At 43.8% G+C, this 17,482-nt stretch overlaps 1 protein-coding gene across 1 annotated transcript in view; it reads right to left on the reverse strand.

The window, feature by feature from the left end:
* Nucleotides 1-17,482, reverse strand: part of Ten-m (teneurin transmembrane protein Ten-m) — a 55,679-nt gene that overhangs the window by 19,315 nt on the left and 18,882 nt on the right. Inside the window, exons 2-3 of the mRNA XM_011497285.1 lie at nucleotides 12,797-12,979; nucleotides 3,150-3,234 (exon numbers count right to left, since the gene is read on the reverse strand). Coding sequence (XP_011495587.1) covers nucleotides 3,150-3,234; nucleotides 12,797-12,979 — 268 coding nt within the window. The remainder of the gene's footprint in view (nucleotides 1-3,149; nucleotides 3,235-12,796; nucleotides 12,980-17,482) is intronic.

Genomic DNA, 17,482 nt, shown 5'->3' on the forward strand with positions numbered 1-17,482 from the left:
TTTCCCTCAATCTTTTGCCCCTCGGACGAAATACCATGGTTGTTTCCCTTGCACGCTTCGGATATCCCATGCTTCACTTAAAGAGGCGGCCCTGCATGCCTGATCGATCGCGATTAATTTTCGTTCCCGAGCCTATCTTTGCCCTCTTTGCCTTTTTTGTTTCTCTCTTAGTCCGGTTAAAGTCCAATCGTATAGAAATTTCGGATATGTTCTGGCGATCCTGCCAAACGTCCTGTGCTTTAACTTCCCTTTCCATTTTGGATGCATTTTCAACATTAATGCTGATTCTATTTATGTTTGCGACATTGGAAAGCGTGATAAACGATGGTATAATAAAGACGTTGTGAGAATGCCTATTAAGTTGCTTGGACCGTACACTTTATAAACATTCATCTTCTTTTGCCGTTAGATGAGCCTGGCGTAAATTATGGTTGATTATTAATTATCTTGGAATGTTTTTAGAAACCTATCGGCCAATCTGTTAAACGCCAGTTTAAGTGAATTTTTCTTTACAAAAAAAAAAAAAAAAAAAAAAAAAAAAAAAAAAAAATAAATTAAAATAAATAATCGTTGATGGAGTCAAAAGTAGCGAGAAGTTTTAAGTTAAAATCAGTAGGAAAAATCAGAAAATGAATAAATTCAGCCACAATTTATTATCAGTAGAGGCCACGCGACATATAGTTGAAATTACATTATTTATCGACCAGCTTTTTCTCAATTTAAAGTATTAAGAATATGACCGGTCCATTTGATTTAACTAATATATTTCGAGAAGTAAAAAATGAAAAAAGAAATTGCGTGCCGAATTGGCTACCGAAAGAGGGCTTATGAATCATCCGTTAGTACAAAATCATACCAATGAGTCAGTAACAATAACTTTACTCTATTACCGCATATTAGGCGCGGGATTGAGCCAATGAACCAATGTCATAAATAATTCCTACGATTATCTAATAAAGCTACACAGTCACAACATAGGTCAAAGGCCACTAAATCTGTTCTCCTAAACATTAGCTGTGAATATTATTTCACGTTCTCAGCATCGACGGTCAAAATAAATGTAACATCGCTTAAATGACCATGGAAACTTACTTAGAGTCTAATGATCCTCGCGCGAATTAATTATTGCATAATAGCGATGTAAGCTGTCAATTATAATCGACCTGGAAATTTCGAGAGAACAAGCTCATGATGCTCTGACTTTTTTGAATGCGCAACAATTCCATATTACCAACCCAAATTTTCAACCCACTATCTGCTAAAAGAGCTTTACCGAGGAAAAGGAAATAATTACTTTATTTCACATACAAACATCTAACCAATTGAATTCCCACGCGTCAGTTGGTACGAAAAAAAAAAAAAAAAAAAAAAAAAAAAAAAAAAGAGAGAGAGAAAAAATAGAAATGGAAAAACAGGTCTTTATAGCCTCATACACATTTCTCGTGACACCTTGATCTTTTCTCCATGCAAAGAAGAATCATCTCATTCAGTGAAAAGTATTTGACCATTTCCATTGACAATTTCCATTGGATGAGCCGCGGCGACTCGTGCAATCTCGATGTTTACGCACTCGACGCTCTCTTTAACGCCAAGTCGCTCGAGACGTAAAGAAAGAGAGATATATATATATATATATATATATATATAGAGAGAGAGAGAGAGAGAGAGAGAGAGAGACGGAGAGAAAAAAAAGGGAAAACAAAAAACAAGAAGCGTCAAAGAGAAGAGGAAGAGTGATTGAAACGCTGGCGAAAATTCAACTCTCGCGCGAAAAACGGCATCGAGGAAAAAGCAGCAGCAGACCTTCCCGCGGCGCACCATGAATCATCCTGCAGCCAACGACGACGACGATCCATTGCTCTCAATATCCTCGTGACAATGAATGAAACGCACATTTACGGATGAGAAGTCGAAAAATGGTAAAAATCGGTCGTGGAAAGTCCTCGGTAGCGCCTCCGAGAACTCGAGTCGCCGCCTCTTTTGTTCCGTTTTCTTTTAAAAGGACGGTAGCCTCGGACTCCTCCTAGTTTCCTCCTTAAACGCACGGGCACTGGCCTCCTCTACCGACGCTTCCACCATAACGTGCATCGATCGCGCGTTCTTGTTGTTCCCAATGAAATAAATAAGACGCACAGTCGTGACTGCTACCACGATTTCTTTTACTCGTTTATTTAACGTCGCTGTACCGTATGAATGGAGGCTGGCCGTGTGAATGATGAAATTTCATAAATAACTCGCTAAAAGATTCCGAGATTTTGGCGTCTTCTTGTACATTGTTATTGCCAAGGTGCTGAAATCCTAGTCTTATATTTTATTACCCTGATATATATTATATATACACAACACACGGGCATTGGTGTATATAGGTGTGCGGGCATCCTCCCCTTATGCATATGTATGCTTTTGTACAAATGAACAACTAAATAAAAGTTCATTACTCTCGTAAGGACAAATTATATCCTATTATTACGAGGCTCTACTTGCATTGTAAAGCAATATTCAATTATTGTTTTCAATTGCGTTTGACGATTACTCTAACTGATTGACAAATGATCGAAATATTTTACGGGAGTAAAAGTCATTAAATGCTTATTACCCATCCCCAGATGCTCTCACACTTTTTACGAAATTCGGAGGGAATTTTATTTATTTTGTTTTTACTTTCTATACATGAACTATTGAATTTGACATTCATATTTTATGCAGCCCAGCAATAATAGCGACAACGGTTCTTTTTAAACAATTTGTCACCTTTTAACTCGAGGACTGCATATGACGAGGACGATATAAGACAAACTGCTGCGAGCATAGAAAAAGCGCATGAATGAGAAAGATGAGTGTTGGAGTGAAAAAAAAAATGATTCTAGCACTGTTGTGTGTTGTCTCTCAGTAGGATTTATACTTATACGGAGGTGGGACGAAGGCGTCCATAATAATTTAAAGACTACCTTCCTTCATTTCCTTTCTTTTTTCTTTTCCCGAAATACTCGTTCTCCTCGTTTGTAATGCATGCGCCGAAGTTTCATTTGCGTAAGAGAGGTATTTTTGTTCTACTTTGTTTTGTTTTGTTTCGTTTTGTTTTTTTGTTTTTTTTTTTACGAAGGCCCCGACGGAAGGAATAAATATTAAATGCATAAAGCAATATTTACCTGTCCATGTTGTTCTGTAATTCGACTTTTATTGGACTGTTACCCGTCGATTGATTCTTATTGTTGTAATCATTCTTCGGTTTTTCTGTAACAGAAAAAAAAATGCAATAAGGAAAACTGATTTATATTTACCACTTTAAAAAGCTAGGTTATTTTATAATAAGTTGTAGTAATAGTAGTAGTAGTAGTAGTAGTAGTGGCGGAGGTGATGGTGGTGGTAGTAATAGTAATGCATATCGAAATAAGATAAGATTAAAGCTTTCAGAGGTTCATTTGCCCTTGTTCATTAGTTTTTCCGGCAATGGGTTGCTTTAAAAAAATAAAGGATTAAAATTCACATGGCTGTTTATAAATAGATGCGCGACGATTTAATTCGCTTTTTCGCTTTTGGGGAAGAATCAATTCGGGTGGTAACGAAATAGCCGAAGCAGCCGCAAATGGGAATAGTGATTTATCAGCGGCTAGTTTGATCGTTACAATTTTTATCATTCGCCTCGGCGTATTTCGCCCCGTTAAATCTCGCATATAGCGAAATCCATCAAAACGAAATCGGACCACTTCTTCTGCCGAGGGAGGAGTATAACTTGGCCTTCGTCTGCCTGCTGCTGCTCGTTCTTTCGGGGAATCGCGCTGGCCACATACCACTACACCCTCTCACACAGCCCCTTTTTGTACGTGTAAGGCGAGCGAAAGGCGGAGTCACTTTTAAATTAATTACAATGGAGGGTGAAATATATTAAGGGCACATGTACACGTTTGCGCATGCGCGCGTGTGAGTGTATGCGCTTTTTAGTACCGTATGGCTGTGCACTCAACCGAGTCTACGTACTCGCACTCGCTTCTTCTTCTTTTTTCCTTACAAGGACTGGTTACCTTACCATCCCCACGACGCGCAATCCGCCCAGTCGGCCGCCGTTTTGTTCCTATAACCGCTCGCACTATATTTTTCTATTTAAATGAGCAGTGGCTTATAAATATAAATTTTTAGTCGTTCCTGTAAGACGAGTACCTCGTTATATTTAATACACTAAACGTGTTATACATAAACAGACACTGTCTAATGTTACAGGAGCGTAGCGGTATCGCGTAATGCCAAGATAATAACGAGTGACCGAAAATATGTTTACGTCTTCGATTAATGTAAGCTTTGCCTCTGCATTCGAAGAGGAAGTTAAAACTTCCTCTCTTTCTCATTCTCTTTATCTCTCTCTCTCTCTCTCTCTCTCTCTCACACTCTTTTTTATCTCAAAAGTCATCGACAAATTCAAATAATTATTTGTACATCGACCAACAACAACCGACACGAATGATCTCTCTTCTCATTCCTTATAATTATCCATGCGAACAGCCTCTCTAATATCACTTACTCTTATTTCTCCTACTAACGTTTCAACGGTCGCGAGGCACATCGTATTAATGGCCGTAGGCCAAGAATTCCGGCGAAAGTTCCGCGCCAGATGAAATGAACGTCAAACGTTCAAAGATGCCGAGCGTTAAAATCAATAGAGTCACTGTTTCCCGAAATGATTAGAATGACGTGAGCCAAGGGACCAGAAGATACGAAGCCCGCGACCCGCGACAGCGTCAGCAGCAAAATGAGCAGCAGCGTCGGTCTCGTTAATTGCGCCACCGTGAAGGCGAGCGCGGTAGGTGGCGTGCGTCGTTACGTGCATTTTCTCGGCTGGGCGGCGCGAACAGGAAGCGGAGGGAAAATAAAGGAGGGGACCGGTAACGCGCGCGGAAAAGTGCCGTGGAATCGATAAGTGTAGGACTCGTCGCGGCGCTCTTTTTCCACCTTTGAATTCCGCCGCAAGATGAAAGAGACCACCCCATAGAGGCGTCAAAACAGTCAAAACAGAAAAAACAAAACCAGGAAAAGCGGGAAAACAAGACGAACCCCTCGCGGCTGTGTCCAGATAAGAGGTACCCACGTGATTCGAGCGAGGCACAGGAAAAACGCGGCGATGAAAGTTAGCGTTGACGAGTGATAGCTTTCGACGCTCTAATCGAGCGGCCCCGAAGAGCAGAGCTTGCGAAAGCCCGTCGGTCCCAGATGGCACACGGGCAGCCATTGTTTTTACCGCGGCCGAGAATAACAAGTCGGGCCGCAAGGCGCGAACGGTCCCATAAGAGAAGAATGATAAGAGTCGCAAATACGTTCCGCGCGATTCGGTTCGGCCCGTAAACGCACACGCGCTCACACGCACACGCTCGAGAAATAAAGAGGAGAGAGAGAGAGAGAGAGAGAGAGAGAGAGAGAGAGAGCGAGGGAGCCTACAAGTTGGAGAGGCAAGGGGAGCGCAATTCCCATTGCGAATTAGCCTCGGAGCGGAGGGAACGAAACGGACACGAGCGGGCGTGGGAAGCGAGAGCCCGGTCGGCCTCTAGTACCTGCCGGGTAATTGACGGTTTCGTACACCCCCTCCGTGCCCCCGGACCGAATCTCGATGATTGCGACGATTATGCGGCTCGCGAGTCTGCTCGTGAATTCTCGCGCCCGGCCTGCTTAGGATTTTTCGGCCTTTTTGGCCGCTTCACCGCCCATCGCCCCCTCCCTCGTCATTCTTCCGCCCGCGCTCACCAGCAGACGCCTGCGAGGCTGGATTTTTAATGGCGGTTGTCGAGCGGAATCTCGAGCGATTTAAAGGCCGAATGAACGTAGAGGCCTGACGGGGGCGCGTCGTCGATCCTGCTTGACAATAAACAATAGTCGCCGATAAAGTCGACGACTACTGTTCGCTTCCTGCGGTTACGCTTCTTCGTCGACGAGCCTCCTCATTTCAGACACCTTTTGGAGTACTTTGACATGATAGGAGAGTGTAGCGAGAGACATGCCCAATCAATGCCTCGCCCGTTCAACTTGGGACGAATGTGCGTTTGGTGCTTATGTTTATCCGGAGCCCGGAGTGAGGGTCCGGTGGTGAATCCAATGATTATAGCTTTAGTAGGAGTAGGGGGAGGAGGAGGAGGACCCGAACGAGCGACTTATTAAGAGATTATTATTATCGGCACTCGACGGACGAGTCTCAGCTTCGTTAAAGATAATCGCGTAATTAATATAATCAAGCTACAGGAAATCCTTAGCACACACGATGGCCAGGGGTGGGGAGGGGGGAGGGGGGCTTCATTCGGGTGTTTCATCCCGAGGTAAGTTAAAACGCGCGATGTCTTGATGGTGCGCGGTGATAATGGTGTCCAGTGGTCGTGATAAAGTGCAGTGTGTGGGGGTGGGGTTGGACCGAGGTTTGTCCGGTATCGCAAGTGTCGCGCGATAACGTGCATCGTTCGCCGAAATTCCTGGCACTTAAGCGATGCGGAACTGTAGCTGGTCTAATCAGCGTTGCATAAGCTAGGCTGCCGATAATGAGGAAACGAAGAGGGTCTATGGACTCTCGGTGAAACGAGCTCGAGGCCTATCGATGCCGGTCCCAGCCTTGGAGGTGCGCGCGTCATCACAGGCCGATGTCATTGATAAATCAGTCGAGTCCCCCCTCCCCAAGCCAAGATTCCGCTTCTTCGGCCGTCGTCGTCGTTCTCAGCGTATTACGTCGAACTATAATCGTTTCGCACCATCGTTTCCTCCCATCGTATTCATATATATATATATATATATATATATATATATTTTTTTTTTTTTTTGGCCAATGGGGCAGCTGGGAGGGAGAGGAGCGATTGCCCGTCGTCTGTGTGCCCGCAACGTGTCGCCCATACTAATTCGCCGCGACCAGTCTTAATTTACAGGTCGTTATTTGCCATTGGAACGAGGGAAAGTTGAGAGATACTTTGGACTTTGAAAGGCGCGACTCGCAAGATGCGGCATGGACTATGACCAATAAAACTTGACATTCATTCATTCTCTAAAGGCGTTAAAGTATTTGGAGAGTCGGAGGAGTTTGGGATGGGCTGGGAGCGAGGGGAGAGACCTCGGGAATAAATCTTTGGAAGCTAGTGCACGTGCACTTTTAGATTGAAGCCGGAATGTTCATCTCGACTCATAAAGGATAAACACGCGGAATTTCCCGGGTACGGCGCGGGATGAGAGGAGCGCGACGACCGACCTCGGCAACTCGCGCGTAAAATTTACAAATTTATTCCTATAAACGCAAGACGAACGTCTAGCCCTCTCATCTCCCAGCCTCGTGACCATAGTGCGCGCGACTGTTAAAGCTGGTCCCGGCGCCCAGAAGATTGCAATTTTATTCAGCCGCTGCCGGTCGTTTCGCGCTCGAGACCTTCGACTTTTTGCCGAGTCTCGCTTAAGCGTAGCTCGAGTCTGTCTCGCGATATGACGCGAATTGATTTTTTGCGAGCGGTATTGCCGCCGAGCGGAGGGCTCATTTTTTTCATTAATATTTCAGGGAGAAAATTTACGGCCTCCGCGGCATTGGGAATAGTTCGTTAGGAGACGCGCGAGCGAGAGAGATGGCGAGGATCCGCGTGAGAGTCGAGCTTTTTCTGCGTCGAGCTGCAAAAGGGGGAATCCAATGAAAGTTTAAGGCTGCATCTTCCTCTCCCTCTCTCTCTCTCTCTATCATTCTCTGCTTGCTCCCTCTTCATTCTCCTTCTCCTCCTGACCTACCGCGGTCTACCTGGAGCCATCGCGACCGCCACTCATTTTATCCTGGAGAGAGAGAGAGAGAGAGAGAGAGAGAGAGAGAGAGAGAGAGAGAGAGAGAGAACCGAGAAGTTTATTGACTATTGCGACTAGTTTTTGTTTCGTAGCTGAAGCAGGAAGTTCGTTGGACGGGAATTGATACTAAATTTCTCTCTCTCTCTCTCTTTCATTTTCGTTCATAAACAAGAACATTGAAGTCCGCAATAAGCGCATCTGCTTGAATTGGAAACAATATTGCTTTTTTTTGGCTTTTAAAAATTTGAAAGATATTTTTAAGACATCTCTTTGATTATAATTGAAATATCCGATTAATTAGACGAGTGAAATGCGTATTTTATTTTAGTTTCGCGTAAAGTCGATATTCCAGGATTATTTGCGAGGATAACGTTTACAATAAACCACACATATTTATCATCTCGTAAAAGTATCACATTATAAACTATGTATATATATATATATATTTTTTTTTTTTTTCATTTACATAACGAAACTTGGCCCATCATAATATGATACTAAAACGTTCCCGATCACTTGACATGAAACTAGTATTGGTTTACGCTTCATTTATTTATCTAAATACATTTGAATATTATTAAAGCGTATAAATATCATTGATGTTAATTGAAAAAAAAAAAAAGGCAAATTTATGGATAAAAAAAAGTCAGCTATTCCAGATTCCTCGTTCCATCGTAAAAAGGACCTTCTATTGTTTCAACATTTTTGAAAAATAAACAAATAACCATCCCCCCCCCCGCACCATTTAAGCGGATATGCGTGTTCATACGTATATTTACTGTGCGTAAGATCTTAATACATTGCGCCACGGGAAAAGATGTTGTTTACTTCGGCTTCCCTTAAAAAATCGGCGATAAGATAAAAGTCTGCGTAAGCTCCCGAACAAATATTTACGAAGCAACTACTTCTTGGGGCATGCGCGGTAGGGAAAAATAGAAAGTCCACTTGATTTTTCCGAAAACTTATCCTTATCGATAGCTGCGACCGAAACGGAGAACCCAGGCATCCGTACCCGAGATAAGATAATGTCTTGGTTGTATTTTCTCGCAATTGAGGCGCGGAGAAGGAAAACGAGCGACGACCAATTTCAACGATAGGGATATTTGAGAAGGATGGTCTGCTTTTCCTTTTCTTCGATTATCATAGGGTTTTCGTATTTATCTGCCGGCGTTATTTCCCTCGTTATTTGAAGTGTCTTTCTACTATTGACCGATTACCGATTACGTTTCAATTTTACTTTACTCAACAGCTTTCAGATTTGTGTGCTGTTTAATCTTACATCGAGATTTACAGACCTTCTTATTTCATAATTCTTTTTCATCTTCTTCTATTTTCCTATCGTATAATGCACCCACGAACGACACATCATTATGTCCATACTGAACCATAATCTCTCAAGCTATTAATTATTATCACCGTACACTGTTCTGCTTACGAAACAATTTAAGCAAAGCCGCATCAATCAGTGCTACTTTCTAATCATCAATTTTTTTTTTTTTTTTTTTTTTTTTTTTTTTTTAAAATATTAAAATATCAACTTACTTTTATCAAAAAAAAGTACAAACTCAACTGATCAACGAAAGAATTAGACGCAAGTTTTACGACATTGAGGAGAAAGTTTGTTATACTTATCTTACAATGTCCGTCTATAAGCGAATTATACGTATTTTCCAACCTTTTGAATATGGAAGGAAGAATATTTTTTAATATTAATGCTCACTGACAAGCGCAGCCTTTCTCGAACAGATGGGACATCAACGCGTCAACGTGAAGAAGGAAGGAATCAACAAGTGAAGTAAAACCGATAATGATCAAACAGTCAAACGAAAAACCAGTTATCCATCCAACTGCATAATAAAGAAGGTCAGCTGCGATGTACATCCGCATCCGTTTGGATACGTTGATACAAGGAGTTTCCTCGACTTCGTCATCCTCCTCCTCCCCAAGCCCCTCCGCCGTCGCTCGAGCCTCCCCATCGCTCATCAGGGCCCGGCTGCGTCACTCCTCCCGCGCACTCTGTCTGTCTCTCTTCTTTTGCCGTCCTGATTACAACCTACCCTCGTCAAAGCGTCGCGTCAGGAGGAGAGGCGCGTGGGCATCGAGAATCAGCCCCCAATCCTTACTTCGTCCTTTTTTAAACCCTCGCTACCCCTCCCCGGGCCCAAAAGTGCAGAGGATCGCGGTTAATTTGCCGAGACGGCCAATCATTGCCATTAGGTCGGCAGTATTGGACTCCGTCATTTAAAAGGGAGCGAGGGAGCGAGGGAGCGAGGGAGGGAGGGAGGGAGGGGGGGATATGATTTTTGCAAAAAACAGTACTTAGAGCAGCTATGGATTTGCGAGGCCGAGGGCACACAGCGTCATTGAGGCTCATTGAAGAATTCGTTTTGGGAAAGCCAGGGGCTAATTATTTTCGCTGGGACTTTTGTGGCCAATGCCGCAGTTTAATCACCACGAATTTTATGGTCAATTTGTGCTAATGGAATCATTAGGCTGGAAGCCGATTGTGAAGAATAGTTTTTTAAAATGTGATTTTCAGATGGACGTCCAGATGTTAATCCAAAGGTCTTCTCAATATTAACTTTTTTTCCCCATTAATTCTTCATTGAATTCCATGTCAGTGGTTATATGGAATGAAATATTTCGTTAGTATGATAAATTATCATGCGAATACTTTTTGGAAAAAATGAATTTACCGGCGCTCTCGTCGAATTATATTTAATCGACAGTCGCAATTTTTCCTGCCTCTACAATTTCAGGGACGAGTCGTAATTCTTTCTTCTTACAAAGTTTCGCGGACGTTAATTAGAGGAGCGAAAAATCCAAAAATCCTAAAGACCAGTTTTAATAGGACAAGCAACCTGATCGTAGATCAGGTAATCTCATTCAACTGAGCAACCCTAGTCGATACCCCATTGCACAACGAGGCCACTGATAAACTTGAGTTCTATAAAACTTTCTTCGCAAACGATAGACTTCTCATATAGTAATGGCTTTGTTGTTATTTAGACGTGAGCTCTTTCGTGGGTGGGAGGGACGACTTGGAGGGGAAACTTTAAGGAAACGCGATAAATGGAAGTTGGTTAAATAGCGAATGCCAGAAACTCGGGGTTAGAAATTTGTGACATTAACGTTGCGGATTATAAGTGGGAAATTTTAAGTAAATGGCGATGTTACGAGTACCTCTACACAATGCTCAAGCACATTGACCTTTATGCTTCAATTCGGTTGGGCGATATGATTAATGAATTGCGATCTTGGACGAACAATGGGAATGTGGGCGATCCGGGATGGTAGAAAAATAGAATTTCGCGGTACGCGCTTGAAAAATCTTGGCTCCGCAGCACACATAGAGCGGCGAAAACTGTGATTTCAATTAAGATCAACGCCGGAGATTATACGGAGCCTCGGCTTCTTCTTCGTGCAAGACAGCTGACTAAACAAAATCCGAAGAGCCGAGAGCGAGCGAGCGAGCGATAGAGGTTCTCATTAGCAAAACAATCGGAACGTGGCTTTGGACTTGCATTTAAATAGGCTTCCCCCGCCCCCGCAGCCAGTCCCACTCCCTATACCGTTTCCCAGATTCTGGCGCACCGCCGCTCGTCCCATAATGTCCCTAAAACAAGCGGGGAATTTTCATTTTTCCGCGTGCGTGTGCTCGCAAGTTTCGCGGCGAGATTTTTCTTCCCTCGGGGCCAATCGTCCAATTACATCAGTGAAAATGGCGGGAGGAGCGCGCTCGAGCGTCACTTGGGCCGAGTGACATTTGAATAACAATAAAGTAAACGCCTTTTCCCACGGCAGAGCGCGTTTTTCGCGATAGGCAATCCAGATCCTTTGGGCAATTCGTTGCGCGGTTTCCTACAATCGGGGGAACGACATCTGCGATAAATTTCCCTCCCCCTTTCTCATCCACTTTTCCCTTACTTCAACAATCACATCAGGATCATATCTAACGCTTGTTGTTATTCTTTTTCCTTCGTTCTCCCTCTAACTTTTTTATTTATTTATTTGTGAACAGCATAGATTCCGAGCCATTATTATTTGACTTATAAGCCATTATCGTATCATCTGTGTTTGGTTATTTATCCGATTGATTTTTCGATTATTAAAAATATCTAAATGCTTTTGATATTATTACCTCATTCTTTATAGTTCACGCGCATTCGCCTAACCGCCCATTTACATTAGCCATCCATTTACTATTATTGCAATTGTAGCCGTTATGCTGTTATGTTGTTGTTCATGCAATTGTTGTTGTTGTTGTTGTTGCTGTTGTTGTTGTTATTGTTGTTGTTGTTGTTGTTGTTGTTGTTGTTGTTTGTTGCTGGTGTTGTGATCGCCGTATTATTACTATCATTATTTTGACGACGGGCTCGCATTCGTTATATATTTTTTGTATTGGTTTTCAGCGTTTACTCGTTGTAGTTATCGATCGTTTGATCGAAGATGTTAATCTTAAGAGCCGTGTCATCGTGCGCATCTACTTTGAAAGTCAATCGACATTTTAACGGAAAGCCCGCTTGACTATCGGCTAATGTAGCTCGTAATCCGGCAGCGGTATTCGAGTTCGTTGAAGAAAAGTGGTTGGTGATGGCGGCGGATGGGGAGAACGGGGCGGACCGATGGCGGTGAGGGTGACGGAGGATGGTGGAGGGGGAAGACGGTGGCGGCAACGGACAGGAATAATAAAGAAAAGAAACAGGCTCGAATCTCGTTTCATTATCGAGAGGGAGCACACTTCCACACTTCCATAAGATCGCCGTCGCGTATATAAAACTCTTTATCGGCTCTTTATCGGGTGAGAGGAAGGAGGTGTAATTAGAGGAGCGCGGAGTAGCGTCTTTAATGTAATTTGTGCGGTAAGGCTCGTGCGAGATTAAAGGCACACAGTCGCGACCTGTCTAAACGCAGGAACGAGAAAGACGATGACTTTGGCCGAGTGTCAAATTATTTTCCCGATAGTCGACGTCAAGGTAACAAAACAACACAATAATTACAATTTGTAAATACTCACTGGGTATGTTGTAGAAGTTACCGGACGGGGTGCGTACGAGGCAGGAGGGCTCCAAGTCGGGATCTCTCTCGTGATCGCTGGCCGCGTGGCTTCCGGGCAACCTTCCGTTCAGCCTGCTCATTGTCGGATTACGGGGTGGCACATCGGGTGGTCCCCGTGGTGCCGCGCTGTCCAACAAACACCCTGCGAGAAGCGGAAACGGCGGCGTGAGTCGCTGGTTAAGAGAAGCGTCGCTTGAGCGTGGGGAGGTGAGGAGCTTCCGCGCGACTTTACATGGGCTCCTCGGGGTCGAGATGCGTAGCTGGGTAGTCGTAAGGGAGGCGATTCGTCGTTAATCGTTAGCGGCCCGATTAGGTAAGGGGTAGCGCATGCGGCCAGAGAAAGGTGATGCGATATACCGCGTGAGCGTGAGGGCCGGGGAGTTGGGAGGAGGGATTATTCAAAGGGGCCGTTCTCTTTAGCAGCGACTGTTAATGTCGCCTAAAGCGTTAATGAATGTAAGGAACGGTTATGTCTCTCACCCTGGAGAATCGACTAGAGGCAGTGGGAGTGAATTCTATTTCAAGCTCGCCTCTGCTTAAAGCACATGCAACGCTGGCTGTTTTAGCTGGAGTGGATACATATGGGAAAAGCTCAATATGTTTTATCTTTGCAGTGTACGTTTTTCTCAATAAGAGGCCAGACATCCGTGCGATATGTTCCTTAAACATAATCTTTCTTTATAGCTAAGTGGGCCGAGTAGTGTAGTGGTGGGTTGCTATGATTAAAGAAAAAAAAAAAAAAAAAAAAAAAAAAAACAAAAAAAAAAACAAAAGAAAGAAATGTAATATATTAAACGACGATCTAGGATTTTTCGTACACACGCCATTAAATGCGCGATTATGCCCGGGGGTCGAGGGAAGAAATATATGTAAGAAATATCGTGCGAGTGTGATTCCAAAAAATTTAAGCATTCCATCGAGTGCATAAAATTCCCAAGCCATTCAAGAATGTAATGTAACATTATAGTATATAATGCTGCACTCTGTTATTAAAGGCGGAGTAAAGAAATTCTAAGCAAGTACAAATAGTCTGCTCACGCCGTTAAAGTTTCTTCATACAATACAGATAAGATTCATTTTATCTTGTCCGCGGGGAGAAATATTCTGCATCCCTACCGTCCCCCTCCCCGCATCGTCCAAGATTGCTTTGTTTCGTAATGTGAGAGTGTAAATATTTGTGAGAAAAATTAGCAGCGTCGACATTACATGCCCGATTCACATACGAACGACGCATCGACTACAATTCATTAATATACGCGGCACTATGTAAATATTTATAATTGCGAAACACTTAACGTAATTAAATTCAGGGGTGAGGGGGGCTGTCAAAAAGAAAAAAAAACAAATAAATGAAAAAGAAACGAAAAGCAAGAGAACGTTATTATAAGAATAATTTGTGCCAACATGATGAAAGTCACATTTGAAAGTTCCATTTGAATTTATCCATTAAGCGACGGCGGCGGCGATTCAGCCTTCGCTTATAATTAACAAAAGGCAACATAAAAAGGGAGAAATGCGAAAACAAAATCTTAAAGTGAAGGAAAAAGATATATGTGCGAGCGCGGGCGCGTGCAAAAGAAGAGAAAAGAAGTAGAAAAACGTCGAGAAATTATCCGCCGCAACTCGCACAGTATAAGCGTACGTGCTCACATACTTGAAAAGTGCAAAAGCGCGTCTCGAAATTTTCCTAATGCCATTAAGCACAGCACTTAGCGATATAATCCCATAAAAGCAACTCCCCCACCCCCCTCATCATCACCCATTCATCTCTCCCACTACCAGTTCCGAAAAAAGGACGGGACGGCAGATATATATATATATATATATATATATATATACAGGTGATCGAAGAGGCAGAGGCAGAAGGAGAAGAGAAGAAGAATTAGAAGCTCCGCGCACGGCAGCAGAAAACGAAAACTAGGAAATCCAATACGTGATCGATAGCGGAGACTGTTTTGAATAAAATCGTGGAGGAGGAGGAGGAGGAGGAGGATGATGACAACGACGACGAGGACGATACCGCCACTGCCGTTACTGCCGCTGTTGATGCTCTTTTACCGGGTCCTCCTCTCATTCAGTCGCGTAAAGATCGTAATTCTTACTAATAGACCAGCAGGGGATCCCGCGGCATTGTCCGGCATTTTTCCCTCTCCCGGCCACTTCACCTTTATATTTCCCTATTGAGGAGAAAATGCGCGCACGCGCGCCCCAACAATGATGATCCAGGTATGCTTATTTTCCGAGGCGCGTGGAATACAAAGGGGCCGTTGCATACGGCGGTTCCATCTTCCACGCTAGTCTAGAAAAATTTTCGTTCTACGCCCGACAATGCAGGTAAGACGAGCCGATCGAATTATAACCGGCTGGTTGGCTCCATTAAGCTACTACTTCTTGTCGCTCGGCAATTTTCACATTATGTGTGTGTGCGTGCGCGCGCGCGCGCGTGTGTATACGGGTAACGTTCGGGTTACGCGGGATTTTTATATGCTTTAGTATGCGAGTGAGTGTACGCTTTTTTTCCTCTTCTCAGTACTCTATTAGCTCGGGGAGTAGTAGTAACAGTTGAATGAAAGATACAAGATGGGTACAAATTCTTTTCGATCTTCCTCGGCGCTTGCTCCCGTGCTTTTTCGATCGGGAGTACACGCCGATTATTAGGCATGTTTCGAGAGGCTTTTCAGTTGACTTCCACTCCTCCCACTCGTTTTCTCCCTTACATCGGAGACGGGATGCTTAACTTTTCAAAGTGCGCGTGCACGTCTAATTCTTGCCGGAGAGTTATAAGTTTTCATTGTGCGGTCGCTTTGCGCGTGTCTGAGATATCGGGCATCGAGAAAAGAAATCCCTCCACATTTACGATGCTAATGAACCCTTCAAAATTGTTCGAGTGGAAGCTCGAGTGCCAACCGAAATAGTTGATCGATTCGTTCGAAAGCTTTGGAGTTTGCTAAATTTGGTAACAAATAATGCGATGGATAAATCAGGTCCGTTAAAAATACGGTCGATGTATTTATCGCTGTTATAACTAAGCGGATCCGTTCAACCTTTAAAGCACTTGGAACTGATGTTGGGACTATCGTAAATCTAACCTTTGATTGTCATTGTAATCAGGAGCTTGGAGCGAGGAGTGCAGTTGCGCAAGAATTGCATTCTCACGAAATAACCGAGGCAACGAATAATCGAGAAAATGCTTAGCCACGGAAATAAAGCGGGCCATCGTTCGTTTCCATCTATTTTTTTTCTTCTTCAAATCGAAGAGGGAGAGAGGGAGAGAGAGAGAGAGAGAGAGAGATAGAGAGAGAGAGAGAGAGAGAGAGAACGTTGTCTTCGCGTATTACAAAGGGCGCGGGTAGTCACATCCATAATGGATCTTGAAAGTGGAACCCGCGGCTTGTCAACTCTCGAGATGATGCATCACACATCATGGAAGGATGGAGGAGTAGTAGGCGGTGGGAGGGGTGGGGAGGGAAGGGGAGGGATGGTGGTGGTGGTGGAGAGTAAGAGTGCCCATTTATACAGGCAGTGGAGTGGAGCAGCAGGGATTAGATAAGGGGAAGAGAGAAGAGAATGTGAATATGGAACGCCGAGTTAAAGCTGAATTCTTAAAAGATATGTCATATGCTGGGCCGATCGTTCTTTCTCTTTTGTCCTTTTCTTTGAATTTAAATATTACGGAAGAACGGACTGTATTGTGGGTTACGCGCGAGAGTCTACGCATAACTTTTATCTCCATACAATGAACATTGCGGTTGCCCGTATTTCAATAATGAAAGGAGCTCGTCGTTCCTTCGGGGATATTGGTAATAAGCCGAATTGGGAGCCGGTTTTTATCATTTCAGCCTTGGCGCAACAGCAATGAAGCGACGGAACAAGTCGGCTGGAATTTTTCGTTTGTTTAAGTTCGCTGATTATCAGTGGCAGAGAATTAACATGCTTATAAATATTTATTCGTTCGTTCGGTATTTATTATCAATTTGTACGCTCTTTTTTTTTTCTTCTATTCTTTGTTTTTCCTTCTTCTTTATTACGAATGTAGGAAGAAGAAATTCAGTCCGAGAGGGAGAGAGAGAGACTTCCTGCCAATTATGTGATGAAAGACCGGCGAGAAATTAAATGATGCCGAGGTCCGAATAAAAAATCTCGACGAACGTATTTGAGCGATAGACAAGGATAATGAACAAACGGCTTTTCTTTAGCATGACGTATCGGTCTGATCTAATACAGAATCGCCAGATTCATATCGATAACGCACGGAATAACGAGCGCTCTGCGCAAGAGCCTCTCCTCGTTATAAAGGCGAAGCGCTGCTGCGCGCGACTAAATCGTTAGACACAAATGATAAGAGGTGGCCGATTCGAGTGGTTCGGCCGAGTCGTGTGAGCACCGCGATTAAAGCGAGAAAGTTCGAGAGTTGCGCTCGAATGGGCCGAAAACGTCGTTAAAGCGTCGCCCGGACCGCGTTTCCCGTCATCTTCGCGAACAATGAGCGGACCGCGCGCTCTTAAAAGCCAGGCGCGCGGCCAAAATGACAAAAAGATCGACAACAGGACTCGGAGAGGCCTTTTTCAGCCGACCTTTGTATCGAAAAAGCCGGCAATACCGACGACGGTGGTGGTGGTGGTGGTGGTGGTGGTGGTGGTGGTGG

The sequence above is a fragment of the Ceratosolen solmsi genome, unplaced genomic scaffold (genome assembly GCF_000503995.2).
Source record: "Ceratosolen solmsi marchali unplaced genomic scaffold, CerSol_1.0 scaffold13, whole genome shotgun sequence".
Lineage (NCBI taxonomy): Eukaryota > Metazoa > Arthropoda > Insecta > Hymenoptera > Agaonidae > Ceratosolen > Ceratosolen solmsi.